Here is a 16419-nt window from a genome sequence, read left to right on the forward strand (position 1 = left end):
AAAGAGGGAGCTCTTCTTAATATTTTGACACAAAAATCATGTCGATACACCTTACCGACTGCGAGTAAAGCCACCCACGCTTTAACTTGACAGACTGTATAAGAAAATGTTTGTTCAACAAAAAAAAAATCGAATTTTCAACAAAAGTGTTAAATTATCAAACAAAATAGTTATTTAAATTTTTTTTTAAATATTTAGTTTTCGATGAAAGAAATGAATTTTCAACCAAAAATGGATTGGAATGAATTCTGAGAGAAAATTAAAAAAAGATCACAATTTTTTAACATTATTTCGTAATTTTGCCATATTATATAATTTTAGAAAAAATAAGGAATTTAATTCTTATTAAGCCTTCATGCGCAATTTTGTTGCACCATTTTGTGTTATGTTTATGTTGGTTTGTAAAATTTGCATTCAAATTTTAGTACGTTTACGTGATATTCAGAAATTTTGAAATGATTAAAAAATAATAATTAAAACTTGAAAAAAAATCAGGAAAAATTTGAATAATTTTTAAAAATTAGAATATTAGAAATGTTTCAATTTGATAATATTAAAAAGTTTTAAAACACGTAAATATTCCAGTAAATTGAAGAAATATTTAGAAGAATGGTAGAGATTCAAATCTAATTTCAAACTTAAATTTTTGAGAAATATATATTTTCAAAGATTTCAAAAAAATAAACTTTACAAGCTTTAAGGGAATTCCGACAGATTTCAAGGAGATAAAAATATTTTTCTTAAAATTCCTGTGAAAAATTTAGAAGATTATATAAGTAAATTTTTTTACATCTTGAATGCTTTTTTAAAATTTTAAGAAAAGTGTAGTAAGTTAAAAATATTTTTTTGGAATTTATTTTGTTTTTAACGTATTAGAAATATTTAAATACTTGCAAAAATTTCTCAAAAGGTATCAAATATTCGTTGATATCTTCCAAACTTCTAAATTTCCTAAACATATTTTTAAAAAGTTTTTTAAAGTCCTCTAGGTTCTTTTTTGATACATCTCTTTTCATGCTATTTTAGACTATAATCACAATTTTGAGGATTTAAAGAGAAAAAGCTAAAAAGTTATTAACTTGACCACCTTATTCTTAAAACAAAATTCAAAATTCATTTGAAAAAAATGTTGTAAAATGTTCCTTTGAATGTGGTGCGGAAAGGAATTTTATTAGAAAATGTGTGGAAATTTCTGAACAGAAAACAGCATGAATTTCCGAACTTTCTTATTTTTATTTTTCAAGTGTATTTTAATCTGCTTTACGTTTAGTGAAAAATCATATGCTGAAAAACGATAAGAGAAATATCTATTTCTTTAACTTCAACTATAATTTGAAAGCTGATTCTTCATAGTATTTTACTAACTAATTGATATATTTTTATAATTTTATTCCTAAAATCTATTCCCTGAGGTCAAACATGGTACGCAAATATCGTAAAATTTAAAAAACACCAACTATTTACAGGAATTTTTAAAATAAAAATCAATGTGTATCGTATTCAAATAAAATTTTTTCAAATAACTTTTTATTTTTAATTTATAGGATTTTAGAAGATATTAGAAAAATTTATAATATATTTAAAACGTTTTAAATTCTTCAATATTGGTAACTCTCTTGAGTTTTTATCGAAAATTTAAAAAATAATTAAAAATGTAGACAAAAATTTCCTAATGATCTTCTAAATTTTCCCAAGCATTTTAAGAAACTTTGTTTATTCTCCTGAAACCTTTCGAGATTCTTTTAAAGTTCCTAAAGTTTATCTTGCGTTTCTAAAACACTTCTTAGGTTTACATTTTTTTTAATCTCATCAAGTGGACTAAATACTTCCTGAATTCACTTGATTAATTACTTTTTTTTAACTTTTTAATCTTATCAAATTGAAGCATTTCGCTTTAAAATCTTCTACACTTTTATTTTAAATTTTAGGAAATAGTTTGAAGTATTTAAAAATCCGCTTGAATTTCTTTTAAGTACATTTTTTTAAATAAAAAATTATTAAAAACTTTCACACGATTATTAGAAAAATAATTCTGTTTTTCTAATCTTGTCAGACCTTCCAATCTCTAATCTTCAAAAATTATTCAATTTTTTCCTGCTTTTTTTTTAATTCTGCAAAATTAAAAAAAATGCCTTTAAAGTTTTTCAGATGCTCTGAGAATATTTGAAATCTTTTGCAATATGTTTCCAAATTTTTAGAAATAATTTAACATATTTTACGCGCAATTAAAATAAACTTTTTTTAAATCTCATTCAACTTATTCCAAGTTATCTTTTTTTTAATTTTCAAAATTCATGTAATTACTTAATCTGATTGGAAATAATTGAACATCTTGCGATTAAAAGCGAAGATTCCGCTTGAGAAAAAATGTGCTGAAAGTAATTTAAAAAAAAATCCTTTGAATTTTAATTTTAAAGACTGATAATTGTACACAATTTCCAGGTGCATCTTTCTTATTCTTCTACAAGAATTTTCAAGTTTTTCAGTTTTTTAAATCAGTTTAGCTTACGTTTCTAACACTCTTCGGAATCTTAAATTCTTTTTTAATCTCATCAATTTTACTCAGTATTTATTGAATTTATTCGATTATTTACATTTTTTAAATTTGTAATGTTATCGAATTAAAAGATGTTGCTTTTAAAACCTTCTACGCTTTTTTTCGAAATTTTAGGAAATTGTTTGATGTGTTTAAAAATCTTCTTTAAGTTTCTTTCAAAGCACATGTTTCAAAATAAAAAATCATTAAAAATTTTCACACGATAGTTAGGAAAATAATCCTTTTTTCTAATCTTGCCAGGTTTTCTAATTTTTAAAAATTATTCAAATTTTTCCTGATTTTTTTTTATTTTGCGAAATTAAAAAAAATTGCCTTTAAACTTTTCCAGATACTTTCACAATTTTTGACGTCTTTTTGAATGTTTTGAAATGCTTTAAAATAATCTCCTAAAATTAATTTTTCGTAATAAAAAATTATTTTAATTATTTCTAGAACCTAAAATAATTTTCTTCATTTTCATGAAAACTTACAAAATTGTTTAAAAATCTTTGCAAGTTTTAATTATTTTTGTATCCTTTCAAAATTTTTGAATATCTCTTAAACTTACTCAAATTTGATAGTAGATTTTGAAACCAACATATAATTTAAAAAATTGTGTAACAAAATTTCACACGAAGGACTTATAAGAATTATGTTCCTTAATTCAAGATGTGAAAAAATTGACTCATAATCTTCTAAATTTTTCCCAGGAATTTTAAGAAAAATAATTTTACCTCCTTGAAATCTTTCGGAATTCCCTTAAAGTTTCTAAAGTTTATGTTTGAATTCTTTAAAAATCTAAGTTTCTGGCAGAATGTAAGTTTAAAATTCTATTTGAATCTCCTCGATTCTTCTTAATATTTCTTGCATTTACTCAGTTTTGATCTATTTATTATAATCTTACCAAATTGAAACATTTTGCTTTAAAATTTTCTACAGTCTTCTTTTTAATTTTAGGAAATCCTTTCACATGTTTAAAAACCTTGCTTAATATTCTCATAAAGTAAGTTTTTTAAAATAAAAAGTCCTTAAAAATATTCCTACCAATCTCGAAAAAGTTCTGTTTCTAATCTTGTCGGACCTTCTAAGCCTTCTAATTATTAAAAAGTTTTCAAAATTTTCCTGATTGTCTTTGAAATTCGGCAAAATGAAATAGATTGCATTAAAATCTTTAGATTCTTTATTGGGAATTTTAAACATAGATTAAAATGTATTGGAATTTTTAAAAATTAATTTTTCAAAAAAAAAAAAAAATATATTATATTAATTATTTGTAGAAACCTCAAAGAATTTTTTTCATTTTCGTGAATCCTTACAAAATTCTTTAACAAAATCTTTACAAATTTTAACTATTTTCTAATCGTTTCAAAATTCCTGAATATCTCTTAAACTTACGCAAATTTGAAAGGACATTTTTTAAACCAAAATAAATTAAAAAAAAAAGTGTAACAAAATTGCGCAAAGATGCGCTCCCAGATGGGAGAGTCTTGTGACGTGCATGTTATATTGTCACGAGTGTAGCCAGCGTGATCTGCATTCCCTGTGATTTAACCACTCGGAACGTATTCTTAGAATTTATAATAATAAATTATCGATTGTCACAATTTAACATTTGATATGCGCATATTCAACTGAATTTTTATGTACACAAATTTTGTATGGAAATGAGCCAATTTAAAGAAGTTCAGTTAAACCGTTTATCCTCAAATTATCGATATAAAAACTGGCGATTAACTACTTAAACAAAGTTCAATTCTTATTTAACTAATCTACAATTCATTTATGCTATTTTCATGTACGCATAAAAATGCCCTTCAAGACCGGTGACCTTTTTACATCTTATAAAGATGTGGCACTTGCGCTTTACAATTACGAAAAAGAAACTTTTCCGAAGTATTCGAAAAGAGACAGCCGCACGATCGGAAAGTCAAGAGTGAATAAATATATCAACCCAAATCTTATTTATTGTGAGATTAAATTTGCTTGTAAACATGGTGGCGAACCCTTTCGATCAAATAGAAAAGGCATCAAACAAACAAGGTGAGTTTTAAGACTCAACATTTTTAATTTTTACTTCAACTGTTTTAAAAAGGCAATTGTCATTCACTTTGCTTTTTTTTTAAATTATTTAAGCTTATTCAATTTCTAGCAAAGTAGTGGAGGCATGTTTGTAAAAAAGCTGCCTAATTTTTTTTCTTTAACAATGAAAATCCATTTTTTTTTAATGTCAAAGGTGCCATTTGTGGGAATTTACCCAATTCATGCACAGGTACACAGAATTGGTGGTGAAATTTGTCTTCAATGATTTTCAACAATATCAGATATTTGAAAAATTGTTTACAATTTTTATGAACAGATAAATCAACAAAAGTTAGATTTTTAGTAAGAGTGACATATAGCTATACTTTAGATGTGTGTTTCAAAGTGGAAATTTGAAAAAAAATTCCATTTACTTAAACAAATGAAATAAACAAATTCACATTGCTTTCCCATTTTTAAAAATATAGATTTAGTTTTTTCAGATAAATAAATTCCTAATGCCTTCCTAGTCGCTCTCTATAGTTATTTTTTTTATTAATAATAATACACAATGGACCTTTGATGTAACACTTTGCTGTTAGAACAATTCATAATTTAAACAAAAATTAAAAAGCAAATTCATCTGAGGCCGTTTTTAATGGAAACACTATATTGTCTTCTATTAAATCGACTACAATTTTGAAGCAAGTTCTCTCTGTTATGATATTGTATTATCCGACAGGACATGTTTATTATTTTTACAATTGTTTATAAAAATAAGTCGAAATTATAAATAACGTATAAAAAACTCTCAGTTCGTTGATCATGTTTCTCCAAATAAAATGGTGTTTTTATAACACATTCACGCACCCGCAATTCAGTATGAATTCTTTCCGTTAGGGAAATCTAATGTCGAATAAGTGTTACAAAATTGTTCGACTGACTTTTATAAGCAATTGTAACAATTATAATTTTAAATTTATTGTTTATCATTAACGTGGCTTACTGTATTTTTTAAAATATTCTCTACAATGAATACAATTCGTGATACTAATCAATAATTTATTAACTTCTAAAGCAATAACTGGCAATAACTCCCACAAATAGAAATATATAAAAATGTTCTTAGTAATCAAACAATGATGAAGTAAATGTATAAGGAAAGATAAAATATAAAACATCAAATAACCCACTTTCAATACACAATTACATATGCAAGTGTGTGAAAAAAGTTATAATTTGAGCTTATGCCTCATGCACGTCTCAACGAAATAAGGAATTGTAAGTTAGATGCCGTATTCGATACTGCTGTCCGGCGGAACCCGCCCTCTGCCGTGCAACCAATCAAAGCAATCTACTGGATACAAACCAAGCGCCCGGACCTTCACGCATGCGAGCGATATGCGTCGCAATTGGCTACGCATACGCCTACTCGGGTGAAAGTGAAACAAAAATACGATCATAAATAACAAGCAAAGAGTCTGAAATTTAAATAAGAATTCGATCATAAATAACAAGCAGAGAGGTTATATCAATAGAGTAGCCGATACTCAAGGGTTCTTTGTTGAGCTTTCGGATTAAAATTTAGAAATAGATTTATTAAATTTCATAGTTAACAGCCTAAAACATAATAATTCGGAATCTACGGGTTTCGATGATTTCAGATATCTAACTTTTTTTAAATGTTTAAAATTGGAATTAATACAACGTTTCTCGTAAACGGAATGAGATACGCCAACAAAGACAATATTTTTTAATTTAACTCGAAAATTGTATATAACTATATAAGTTATAATTATAAATAAGTACAATGAGAAAATTCATTAATTAAAAAAATGTTAATAATTTGAAGAGAAATTTAAAAGGGGGGAGTCGGGTTAGCGTTGGCCAACTAAAATGGCCCAAACCTATCTCTGACACTAAATCATTCAAGTCAAACCTGCAGATAGTCTCAAACCGGCCAGGCTATTTCACCTGAGAATACTCTGAGATTTCTTGCGGTAGGGCTGTTACACGATCTGAACGTCTAAATTTAACTATCTGGTCACCAGCTGGGTCAAAAATGACCCGGAGCGATTTGAAAAGTGAAGTTTCTGAAAAAGAAAACGTCGCAGGGGCGGAGCAAATATTCTAATAATTATATTGGAAAAATTAGGTAGATCTGAAATCAGATGATTTGAATATGTTTTAGTAAAAAAAAATGTATTGGAAAATACGAGTCCACGCTACTTTTGGATAGAAAAACGGGTACAGCGTGCATTGTTTGCCAGGTACCTATCTGCCGGGACCACCGTCGGGCAATGTGCACGTCTTGTTCAAGAGATTGATTAGGTGTTCGTATTTATCAGTACCAATTTCTTTATAATTTTATTGGTAACATGTACACTATATTTTACGCTGTTTTATATAAATAAATTCAGAACACTTTCACAAAAACGTATTTATCACCTTTTTTTACTTTATTTGTTTATTTAAACCATTTTTAATATAGAATAATTTTCTTTTTGCATTCTGGTTAGTTATCTGACACCTTGAACTTTAATTTACACTCATAGTTTCTTAAAAAAGTGCAACTAAACAAAAATAACAGCCCAAAATGTAAGTATTAAAACTCAGCACAGAGTGCACATTCACTCGATGAGATAAATATACTTTTTGAAAAAACAAAATAGTAAAACCACTTAAACAGCTTCATAGAGCAGTCTACAGATTAAGAAACCCACTGATTTTGTTAAATTACATAAAAAACAAAAGAAATAACATTAAAAAACAGAAAAAAGTAATTTTTTCCATTTTTGCGCATTTTTTGTTACATTTTTTTGCATATAATTTAAATGAAAATATCGTTTTCGCACTTTTCTAGACACTCTGACGATTTTATTTTACCCCTATTTATTTAAATACATGCACTTTAAACATAATTTAAAAAATTATTAAAATTGTCGGTCATTAATGACCCAGCTGGTCAGCAACGCTGATCCAGAAAATGCTGGTGACCAGAGGGTTAATTTTAAAAACTCTTGGCTACACAGACTGTTCAAACTAGATTGAAGTACTTGCTTATCTGTAATAACGAAATTTGCGAGTAACACAGCACCGAACTAATTTCCACTAACGAACCCCCGAGTTGTAATTTTAAGCAACATACATGAGAGCGAAGTGTATAAAAGCTTAAATTAAAAGTCGCAATAAATGTCAAATATTTAAGATTAACCTCCGTAGATTCAAACAAATTCATATAGGTATAAATAAGACGGTGAACCACGTGCTCACTGGAACAATGAAGATCAATCGGTAAGAATTTGACTTTTCTACTACCCCTTTACAATTCCATCTTACCTGCGAATCTGATTTTCAAAAGGTCCAAAGGATGCAGCAGCATTGTTGAAACAGTCCCACCTGATATACCGGCGACAAAATGTTCGTAGCGAAAGTTCATCTTGCCTGAATTGTGCTTTTCTTCGTTCGTTATCGAATGGCCAAAATCATTTCTGTGTACATATTTCCCAATCCCCGCGATATTAGTAGCACACGTTCACGCTTCACAGATTTTCTACATGGCTTTGAACCTGTTTGAACAAACGTCAATTACTCTTGTCACCTGTACGCCGAGATCTTGAACGAAGTTATGCAACGGATCATGCAACTTCGAAAAATGTCGAGACAGGGTGGACCAACTACGTGGGAAAAAATGGACCCGTGTTTCAGCGCCATCTTTGTCGAGCAGAGGAACTAAGCAGATGGGTAGCTGGCAGAGATGGGTTGTGACATGTCACTCGAGATTTTCTACGTATAATACATAAGCGACGTAATATACGTAGAAAATGGTAGAAAACTAAGTATAATACATATCAAAGACAGCGAACGTTATTTACTTGGGCGGGACTGCACTTGACATATTTCAATGATTGACATTATCTCTTATAAGGCTGTTCAATCGATTTAATTTTAAGAGTAAAAATGTTAAGAACAAGTGTAAAAAAACATTTCAGGAAGGGTAACCGAGAGAAAAAATCCGCCCGCTTCGCGGGACCATTTTCATAGTGCGCTTCGCTCGAAAGTTTGAGCGCGCCTAGGGCGCGCGACTGTTGGTTCTCGCGCTTCGCGCTCGATGTTGTATTTATCTCGCGCTCCGCGCTCGGTCTTTGTATATTCCTTACACTTGTGCACAGATTTTTTTAACCTAAAAGTCAAAACATCGACAACAGTAATTTGGTGATAGTGACATCGTTTTTGTTAAAGCTCCTTTGGCTTTAACGAATATATTCTCATCACGTATCTCGTGCTTCGAACTCAAATTTGTATCTCAACTTGTATATCATTTCCATAAATATATATTATTACAATTCATAACATGCATTGATATTGAAACAGACTTAGTTTCATTGTCTTTTTTAAAAAATGCGCATTCTGTAAAAAAGTCTGTCATTAAACATTTTACTGCAACTTCTGCCGGTTTTTCAAAAACTGAATTTACTCATTTCCAATTTTATTTTTACGATTTAAACGTAGCACATACGTTCAAAACATCAACCTTACCTTCTTTTAACTTCTAAATGAAATCCCTACCTCAGTAACACACAAAACTTCGATTAACGAGGGTTTGGGTGTGGGGGTGGGAGGCGACTAGTTTTAAGAAAGGGCCATAGCTGGTAAGTGTTTTATGCTGAGAAGTTCAACCAACCTTCAGCAGACTTGTGTCAGATGGGAGTTTATATGATCTCATTTTCACATTCCCGACCCACAGTGAGAAAAAAATGACATTTTTTATTCAAAATAACGTACAGCCCACAAATATTAAGCGATTTGAACTAAAAAATTTTGAAAAAAAGCTGTTCAGATTTCTAAGAGAATTGTCGAGCCTGATTTTTTAATTAGGTTTTCAATTTTTTATAAAGAAACAAACAAATATGATGACAAGATGGCCATTTGATCTATTTGACGTTCACAGTGCTCGTCAATAATAGGAAAAGTGTTGAAATCGCCTAAGTTTCATAAACTAATATTAGCTAAAGATGTTCCAATATTATATATATATATATATATATATATATGTGTGTGTGTGTATATTATTAAACAACAAAATTTTTTAGAAAAAAATTATTTTTTGACATTTTTTTTATTTTCCATAAACATATGTTTCTTCTAGTTATATTGCAAGAAATGTTATAAACAAAAACAAAAATCAGGCATTTTTCGAGAGAAAAATTCGTTTTTTTTTATGTACATTTTTAAAAATTCGGAACTTTATGACATTTGCAGCAAAATTCATAATTTGTTTATTAATCTTTTGATCTTTTAAACAAATTTGATGACCAAAGCCATTAATCAGGCATTTGTCTACAGAAAAATTCGAAGGCATTAATCAGGCATTTATCTGCAGAAAAATTCGTTTTTTTTCTATGTTAACAGTTTTAATTAGGATAGCGTAAAAAATAAATTTTCCAATGACAGATACTCGAATAATGGATTTGTTTATTTAATTTGGTTTTAAAAAAATATTTAATTTATCAACCAATTATGAATTTCGCTGAAAACAGGATAAACTTCCGAATTAAAAAGACTCAAATCGAAAAAAAAAAAACTTTTTTTTTCATCCACAGGTGCCCGCATAATGCATTTCTTTGTTAAATTTGTTTTTAAAAAACGTGAAATGTGTCAACTCATCATGAATGTTACCGAATTTATTATGAAGATTCCAATTAAAAGTCTGATATCGAAACAAAAAAGAATCGAATTTTTCTATCAACGAACGCCCAAATATTGCATTTTTTATTAAATTTGTATAAAAAATCATAAGAGTAATCAAAAAATTATGCATTTTGCTAAAATTATCATAAATTTTCAAATTGAAAAAAAAACGAATATTTCTGTCAAAAAATGCCTGATTACTGCATTTGTACATTAAATTTTTTTATAATATAAACAATTATAATCAGAAGAGAAATTTGTTTACATAATATTGTTTCGATTGCAATTTCTTGCAACATAACTTGAAAAAACGTGTATTTATGGAAAATCGTAGAAAAAATTTGTTTAACAAATAATTTGTTGATAAAAAATTTTTTTAACAAATAATTTGTCGATAACAAATTTTTTTTGTATATTATCTAACATTTTAATATCTTTAAAAAATGCTATTTTATGCAACTTAAGCGACTTCAGCCATTATCCTGCCACTGACGAGCACCCGAAATGTAAAATAGAAAAAAGGCAATTTTTTCGTCAAATTTGTTTATTTGTAAAAAAATTGAAAACCTAGTTATAAAATCAGACTCGACAACTCTCTTAGAAATCTTATTAGCTTTTTTCCAATTTTTTTGTCGAAATCGGTATGTTGATTTTCGTGTTTTTTGGAATTTTGTAAATGCTATAACGCGGGTAAATTTGAGTTTTATAGAAAAAAGCCATCAGAATAAATTGTTCGTCTGTTTGAATACTATGAATATCCGTATAGAAAATTTTTGAGTTTTTAAAAAAAGTGACCTAAAAAATGTTCAAAATATGCTCACTTTTTGAATTTTTATCCAAAATGGCTGGCTAACGAACTTGACCTTTATTTTAGGAAACTAAAACAGTATACCAATGGCCAATCCAATCTGTCAAATGTTTCGAAAGTTATCGTGCTAACAAACTAAAAATCTACAGACACACAGACACATTCGTGAAACCTGTTTTTCGGATTCAGGGGGTCTCAAAAGTGGAAATTTGAAAAAAACTAAGGGGGGGGGTGCAATTTTACACAAATCTGATAACTTTTCTTGATAAGAATGTAAAAACACTAATTTCGAGCGCGTACGATTACTTACAATCATGTTTCACATGCTCGGAAACGTTGCTGATTATGAAGGACAATAAACAAGTATATTGTTATTATTTTTTAAATAGTTTGTTTAGGAATGTAATGAATAATTACGAATACTGAATTAATTGCTCAATATTCGTTATTTCTATAAGGCAATTGGGTATTTTTGGAGTGAAGAATTCGAAAATCCCGCCCATATCATCACGTGTTTAAATGTAAAATACATTTGTATAGAACAAAAGACGTAATATCGTAGTAATAAAAATGTCGAAAACCATGTAATACACCTGATGTATTATATGTACCCATCCCTGATAGCTGGGTAACTCAAAGACATGATCTAATGAATACATGGTCTAGCCACTTGAAGGCCCTGTTTCGTTCAAGTCACGAAACCGCTTAATTCATCCATTTTGTTACTTTGACCGCGCAGCTTGAGTTTGACGCGTAAGACTGTACGGCGAACTGTTACAGGAAAATCAGTGTGTAGAAAGAAATATTATGAGAATATTAAAAGAATGAATTCAAAAAGAACTTTCAATGGATATATTAGAACATTGGTAAGGAAATAAATTATATTTAGACCAGAATGTAAGTTTGTAAATATTACTGAATGAGAAGGATTAAAAGTATATACAATTTCTGATATGTGTGATAAGGAATTTCATTTCAAATATCTCCGTTTACCAGTGGATGAAAAATTCTCAGGTAGACAATTCTTTCAGAAATATATATGTAAAAGTGACAGATGTTTGTAATAGAATTACGCAGGTCCGTAAATTTTACAGAAAAGTCTGTTAGATCTGTATTTGATCTGGATTGAAAGTAAGACCTATTATTCTTACATTAATTAGAGAAAATTTTGTCATATGGTACAATTTGGACATCCTTCTCAATTTTCATATAAAACGTATGTGTAAATGTATGCAATATTATAGGGGTTTGCCAACATTTATTGTAATTTTGAACAGTCTGCTAAGAACAAGAGAGATTTTTTATCTGATACAATGAGATTTCATATTATATCTAAAAAGTGGAAAGGCAAGAGGGAGTTACTGACAAAATGAAAATTGTGCCTGACAGTAAAATAAATAAAACATAATAATTATCATTTTTTTATGTCATGGGCACTGCAAGTTGGCCCTTTTAATCAAAGAAAAAATTCCCGGCCGTTTCCCGGTTCGCTAACATTTTTCACGGCCAATCAAATTTAAAAAATCAAACAATGTTCTAAACATTTTTCCATATAAAGTGATAAAAAATAAACAACACTTTAAAGCATTCAAAATGAAACCCTTGAATTCCAAGATTTTAAAATTGAAGTTTAAAAATTTTCAATTCAAAAATTGTGTATTCAAATGCTGAATTACTTACACGTATAAACTGCAAGGTACTCACACTTTTAAATTGAACAGTTTTAAGTGAAATGCAAATAAACTGAAAAACGTAGAATTTTTATCAATTATAGAGTTCAAAGATTGAGATTAGTTTCAAAAAGATAAAACCACGTTAACATTTTTAATAGTATAAATTAAAGAATCAAGCAATGAACTTTAAAAGTTTAGAAAATTATGTTATTTTAAGTAATTTTAAGCTAAAAAACATTAAAAGTTGAAAAATAATTTTTTTAACTTAACGTTTCTTAAATTAGAATTTGCATTATTATTTTTAAATAGTCTAGGCATCCTTCAAATGCTTTAAAATTTTATTCCAAAATTTTGAAAAATCTAGAAGTGGGTTCAAATTTTTCCAAATTCAAAATCAGTTTTCAATTTTTTGTTAGAACTTTTAAGTATATTTTAAAATGAATTATTGCATTTTTTTAACTTTCAGAAAATCCTGCAAATTTGAAATTTTCCTGAAACTTGCATTTAAGAAGATTTGAAGAAATTTAAAAAATGATCAAAGAAGAACATGGAAGATTTTAAGGATTTTATTGAATTTGCTGAATTTTCAAAAATTGTAGGAAAATTCCGATTAATGTTAAAATATATTTAAGAAGTTCTGAAAATAATGTTAATACGCTTCGTTTAAATTACTTGAAATAATTTCAAGTTTTCAATTCATTTTGAATCTTTTTACAACTTCTTCATATCTCTTAAAATTACTCAAATTTTGTTACAAGAAATAATTGTTCAATTCTTATTTATGCGTCAAAATTAAAAAATTTCACTTATAAATTAAACACTTTTTAAATAGAACAATTAAAATTTTAACGCTAAAAGATCAAAAGTTCTTCGAAAATCTAAAGATTCAAAGCTTTTGATGTAAGAAAATTCAGTGTCAAATTGTTTCCTATTAAATATTAGGTTTCAATTTACTCTTCTTAAATGAACAGTGAAATATTGCTAAATATTAAATACTTATTCTTTTTCTACATTAAGAAATTTTAAATTAAATGGGATAAAAATGAAATAATTTAGACTCACAATATTTTAAATTCAATAAAAAACTTTAATTATGACTGTATTTATATGGATTTATTTTTAAATTGAAAATAATAAAACGCACGTTTACATTTTTTAGTAGATGAACAAATTAATAAATGTACTTATTAAGTTTAATATAAAACAATTATATAAAGGAATACCTGAAACACTGAATGACAAATATATCATTGATAAATCATGAAAATAATTATTTAAAAATAAAATTATCGGAATAAATGATATATTGATTTCAATTCTTATCAAGACTATCGGATTGAAATAGTTACAATCTGGGAATTTTCAAATTTTGAAGGGATCTAGAATTGTATGGTCAAATCAATTATTGTTCAGATTTCTACACTTAGAGTACAGATCAATTTTCAAAATAATTTATTTATTTATATTTACAGTTGATAAAATAAAACTGTTTTTTATCAAAAATGTTCAACATCAAATGCTCTTAATTTTTAATTGTTTAGATCCTCAAAACTGCAATTTAATTATTTTAAAAACTGTTAAAATCGAACGTGGACAGATTTTTCTTCTGAAAATTCATAAAAATCTCGGTTTTCAGGTCCGGCGGCCACCCTGCTGTTTATAAAAAGATCTAGGATTTAAAAAACTTCTAATTTTTAATTAAATAAAAATATATGCTGAAAAATTAAAAGTTTAAAATGGAAAATTTTTCAAGTTAAAGATTTTCAAATAAAGCATTCTAAACTAAATGATATAAGAATTTATAAATATCTCAATTTAGGAGATTATTTAGAAATCGTTGAAATCGAAGTTGGACAAAATTTTTATTTTAAAAATTTTGTAAAATTCCGGGTCAAAAAATAAATTTACCGCCATTTCCCGGTTTCCTTCAGTGCTATAAAATTTCCGATAGTTTTCCATGTTTCCCACTTGAATTCAATTTCATTTTATTTGCCACAAATATGTCACTGTTTATCCGCAGAAGGAGGTTATGTAACACATAACCTAAAATAATAGTTAATCCATATTTTCCTTTAGCGATCTTCAACATTATTAAAATACATTTTAGTGAGATTCAAATATTTCTACACCTCAAAAGTACAAGAAATTTTTATTCTTACATTTTACATTTTCAAATCCCTTATGTTTGCCGCCTTACTTATCCAAGATGGAGAAATTAAGCGGTGGATCCTTATTGGTGCGGTTTTTTTTACTTGCGCGTGGATAGACCATGTGTTTATTAGATCATACTCAAAGATATTACCAAAGATATTAGGTCCTAGATTGGCCCCTCCAAGAGCGCCGATGATAAGGACGATCAATTTAACAGAATATTCCGGGTACAATCGTTGCAACTCCCTTATAAGGTCTCGATACCTCTTTTTCTTTTCATTCTCTTTGGTTATGATGTTTTTGTCAGCTGGTGCCGAAAATTCGATAACAAACATGGTTCGCTTCTCGAAGTCAAGAAGAACCATGTCAGGCCTCTAGTGAGCAACAGAAACAATTGTCGAGAATATAAAGTTCCAGTATATGCGGCACTTCCCATTCTCGACAACTGACTCAATTTCCCAAGGAGCATTTAGAGGAGCGATATTAAGGTTAATGCCGTAGGAGTGACAGATGGTAATAAAGCACTCTTAGTGCCGCATTGTGTCTTTGAATGTAGGTCGTTCCCGCGTGAGTTGGACAACTAGATAGTATGTGAGCTAATTGTTCGGGGTGTGCATGGCACGCCCTGCAGCTATCATCGGGAATGTCTTGGCTCAAAATGTGGCGACGGTATGTTAAGGTGGAAATGACACCGTCTTGGCAAGCAAAAATGAAACCCTCCGTACCAGACTGTGCACGAAAGTTTTTCTCTTATGCTTTCTTAATCCGGGCTTTTAGGAGTGAGCACTCGAGATAGATAAGATTTGATGCATTTTGCTCACCCCTAATACTGAAGTCAAGTCCAAGTGCTTCAGCAGCCTCCTCCGCTACTTTGTACAGAAACGCTCCTTTGCCCACTTCTTCGTGATTCCTGGCCATTTTAAGAAGAGGGTCTCTTCCATTTGCAACTCTATGTGCTGTACCCAGAATAAACCTGTTGTGAAGACATTCAAGACTCAATATTCCGCGACCCCCTTGACGGCGTGAGATATACAGACGCGGAACGGAAGACTTAAGATGCATGCTTTTGTTCATTTGCATAACCTTCTTGTCCCGATATCCAGGGATCTGAGCTCGTTCTTCGTCCATGGAACTACTCCAAATGAATAGAGTAGTACCGAGACGGCAAGCATGTTCGTTGCAGATACTTTGTTCCCCGCCGACAGTTCGGAAGACCAAATCTGTCGGATGAGACGTTTGCATCTGCTTCGGAGAGTATTCTTTATAGATGTCACATCCTGAATGCGGCTCTGTGGCACGCCCAGGTATGCATAAGTCTCTCCAGCGCAAAGGTGTCGTATGGCGCTTCTATCAACGAGCTCAGTATCTTCAGGAATTCCATTAAGTTTTCTCGCTTCAAATAAACCTTGGCGCATTTGTCTAACCCAAATTCCATTCCGATTTCCTTAGTATATCGTTCGACAATCCCCAGAGCTAGATGCAGTGGCTCTCTGTTTTTAGCATAGATCTTAAGATCGTCCATGTAAAATACATGAGTGACC

The 16419-nt window shown here is 29.2% G+C and overlaps 1 protein-coding gene across 5 annotated transcripts in view; it reads right to left on the reverse strand.

Annotated features, from left to right (window-relative positions):
* LOC117168150 (mitochondrial folate transporter/carrier) overlaps positions 1–8218 on the reverse strand; it is a 188106-nt gene extending 179888 nt beyond the window's left edge. For all 5 annotated transcript variants that reach the window (XR_004466464.1, XR_004466465.1, XM_033353573.1 and 2 more), the window contains exon 1: positions 7895–8218. Coding sequence is in view for 3 of the 5 variants with exons in the window: in XM_033353573.1 (XP_033209464.1) it covers positions 7895–7994 (100 nt within the window). In the remaining 2 variants the exon portion in view is untranslated. The remainder of the gene's footprint in view (positions 1–7894) is intronic.
* Positions 8219–16419: the final 8201 nt, after the last annotated feature.

This window comes from Belonocnema kinseyi, chromosome 2 (genome assembly GCF_010883055.1).
Source record: "Belonocnema kinseyi isolate 2016_QV_RU_SX_M_011 chromosome 2, B_treatae_v1, whole genome shotgun sequence".
NCBI lineage: Eukaryota > Metazoa > Arthropoda > Insecta > Hymenoptera > Cynipidae > Belonocnema > Belonocnema kinseyi.